Source organism: Protopterus annectens, chromosome 5.part0 (assembly GCF_019279795.1).
Source record: "Protopterus annectens isolate FY-2018-M chromosome 5.part0, PAN1.0, whole genome shotgun sequence".
NCBI classification, from domain to species: Eukaryota; Metazoa; Chordata; order Ceratodontiformes; family Protopteridae; genus Protopterus; species Protopterus annectens.
In genome coordinates this window covers 647126696-647129361 of record NC_056735.1, presented here as the reverse complement: position 1 = coordinate 647129361, position 2666 = coordinate 647126696, and the positions used below count along the sequence as shown (strand labels likewise).

At 34.5% G+C, this 2666-nt stretch overlaps 1 protein-coding gene across 1 annotated transcript in view; it reads right to left on the bottom strand.

The window, feature by feature from the left end:
• Positions 1–2026: 2026 nt before the first annotated feature.
• The window catches only part of LOC122802726 (acetylserotonin O-methyltransferase-like), a 196268-nt gene continuing 195628 nt past the window's right edge, over positions 2027–2666 (bottom strand). The window contains exon 8 of the mRNA XM_044072488.1: positions 2027–2666. This exon is cut by the window's right edge and continues 133 nt beyond it. Coding sequence (XP_043928423.1) covers positions 2576–2666 — 91 coding nt within the window. The 3' untranslated portion in view covers positions 2027–2575.

Below are 2666 nucleotides of genomic sequence, written 5' to 3'. Positions count from 1 at the left end.
AGACAAATAAGAAAAAAACTGACTGAAATTCAAGGCAACCAAATGTCAAATGGAACAGCCAGTGAAAAGATTCAGGTGATGTTTGGAAAAGGACCCACCCCCACCTTCTGTTTAGTGCTGTTATTGTCACCATTATCTTCACTCATGCCATAAGATAATGCAGGACTATTAGCAGATTTCTTGCTTTGTATGATTTTACCACGCAAGAATGCAGGACTATTAGTAGATTGCTTGCTTTGTATGATTTCACCATGCAAGCTTCATCCATACCTCTCAACTGTCCAGATTTTCTCAGAATGTGTATATTTTTGACTCATATTTTTGGTTTGTTTCTCATAAAGTCTGCATTTTTGGCAAATCGCTGGGGTGATCTGAGGAGTGAAGTCACTAAATAATGACATGTATTTCAGTTTTAGACCTCATATCATTCACAAAAATGAATGCTAGACAAATCAAGTTATTCTAGCAACTGTTTAAGTTTATAAGAGCAACATTTAAAATGTATCCCTAGTTTTTGGGCCTTTATCCCCCATTATGTTAGGCTTTGTCCAGATTTGTTTAAGGTAAGAGGTTGAGAGGTATGGTTGGATCATTGTTCTCAGCTTGAAATCTCTGGGTTAGCAAGAAGTTTCATTCATGAATAAGTAGCTCAATTCATTCATGCTTACCAAGACCTATAAACAGCAAACTGCCTTGTTATACCCATACATGTAAAGTGTAGGCACCCAAAATATATCTGTGATTCTCAAAATATTTTCCACTAAACAGAACAAGAGTATTCATTATGATTTCACTCTGAATGGTAAAGTTACAAGGCAGCGAGGACTGGGAACCAAGATGCCAAACATAAATGGGCAAAAAATTAACATGAAGAAAAATGTTCCTTTAAGGACTTTTTACTGGGTGCTGTACCCCTTCCAACCTACATGTGGGCAGAACCCCTTACATCACCTGAATGTAAATATACAACTCCATTGTTGCACAAACATGAAAAATGGAGAACGTTCCCAAAATGAAAGGATCATTGCTAAATACTTAATAGATACCACACCAGCAGTAATTTGCTGTAGAATTCAGTTTTCAGTGTACTGTTCACAGAAGATGTGTGGCTAAGAAAATTTGGTCTTGGTGAAGTATAGATATACCATTCAAGGCAACATGCATGGTGATGCCCTCTTCACAGCAACTATTGCAAAACTAATAAACTTAACTGAACCAAAACTGTGTTATCCATCAATATCTGCAAGAAAACTAAGAAAATACTGAATGCTATTACCTGACCAAAACTTTTATATCTGTTTAAAATTAGACCTTCTAGTCATAGTATCTGTGCAAGCAGTGACTATTACATACAGTTTGCAGTTTTATTTACTGTTATCTTTTTTTTTCCATTTCACAGCTCCCTAGATTTGACCTCTGCATTTAGTCAGTATTTTACCTTCTGTGCCTGGCAGTCTCCTCTTCATCTCTGTTATAATTCCATACAGCACTCTGTAGTTGACTTCACAACCTCTCACTCTTCATACTCAGTGTTTCTTGCCTCAAACCTTGTCTCATTCAATAAATAATGTTAGCTCAGGTTTACAATACAATCTCTCCAACCCATCTTGGGTGCTTTCTGCACTACTACAGATTTGCCACCCTTATACCTTTTATTTACCAACCAGCTTTCATATGTATTTTTGAATTTTACTTTTATTTAACATTTTGTTTACTGGGAAAGTCCTACTTGGAATGAGCCAATTTTCAATGGAGGCCCGGGGAAAAATGCTTTAGATAGTCCAGATGCATATCTTTGCAATTTCTATTGAACATATCCTGTTATACCCTCTACCTTATACCTCCAGGTATTCTTTTGGTCTAATATAATTGCATTTTTGGATCTTCATCTACAGAATATATTTATCTGGATTTGTATATATTAACACACACACACACACACACACACACACACACACACACACACACACACACACACACACACACACACATTCAGACAACCACACACTATGCTATGTCATGGTTATCCTTTTTGCTCTTTATTTTTTTTTAATTAAACAATTTTTTTTATTTTATTAAGAACAATAAATCAATATTATATTTACAATCATAACAACAAAGAAACTATATACAACATCCATAACATAATGATAATTACACATATAATCAGGAAATCAGCTAAAATTTCTGCAGTAAAGGATGCAACATTTCCCAAGCAATTAGTTTGTGGGTTGAATTCTTTGTTCTCAGCTTTATATGAGTAATTTCATTTTCACACAATGATCTGGCTAAAAAAAATGCATTTTGAAGATACAGAAATGCACTTGGAGCTTAGACTTATCTTTGTCTGTATGTAAAAATCTCCTTAAATGAGATCAGTTGGACATGCGAGATAAAAAAAATACCTAAATAAATATTTAAATAGTGACCAGCAAATTATAGGAGCATGGTCAGATTAATAACAGCTGATCTATATAATAAGAAAATGAATGTACATTATGCAGTCCAACTTCTCTGTCACTATTAAAATAATAATATCATCATGCATCGCCTCCCTTCTTATTAAGAGTATCCCTTACAAATCTGTGCACTTTCTTCCCAGTATTGCATCATAAAGCTTTCCAGTTCTTTTCACTTGAATATTTTTGAATCCTGCATTTTCAAGA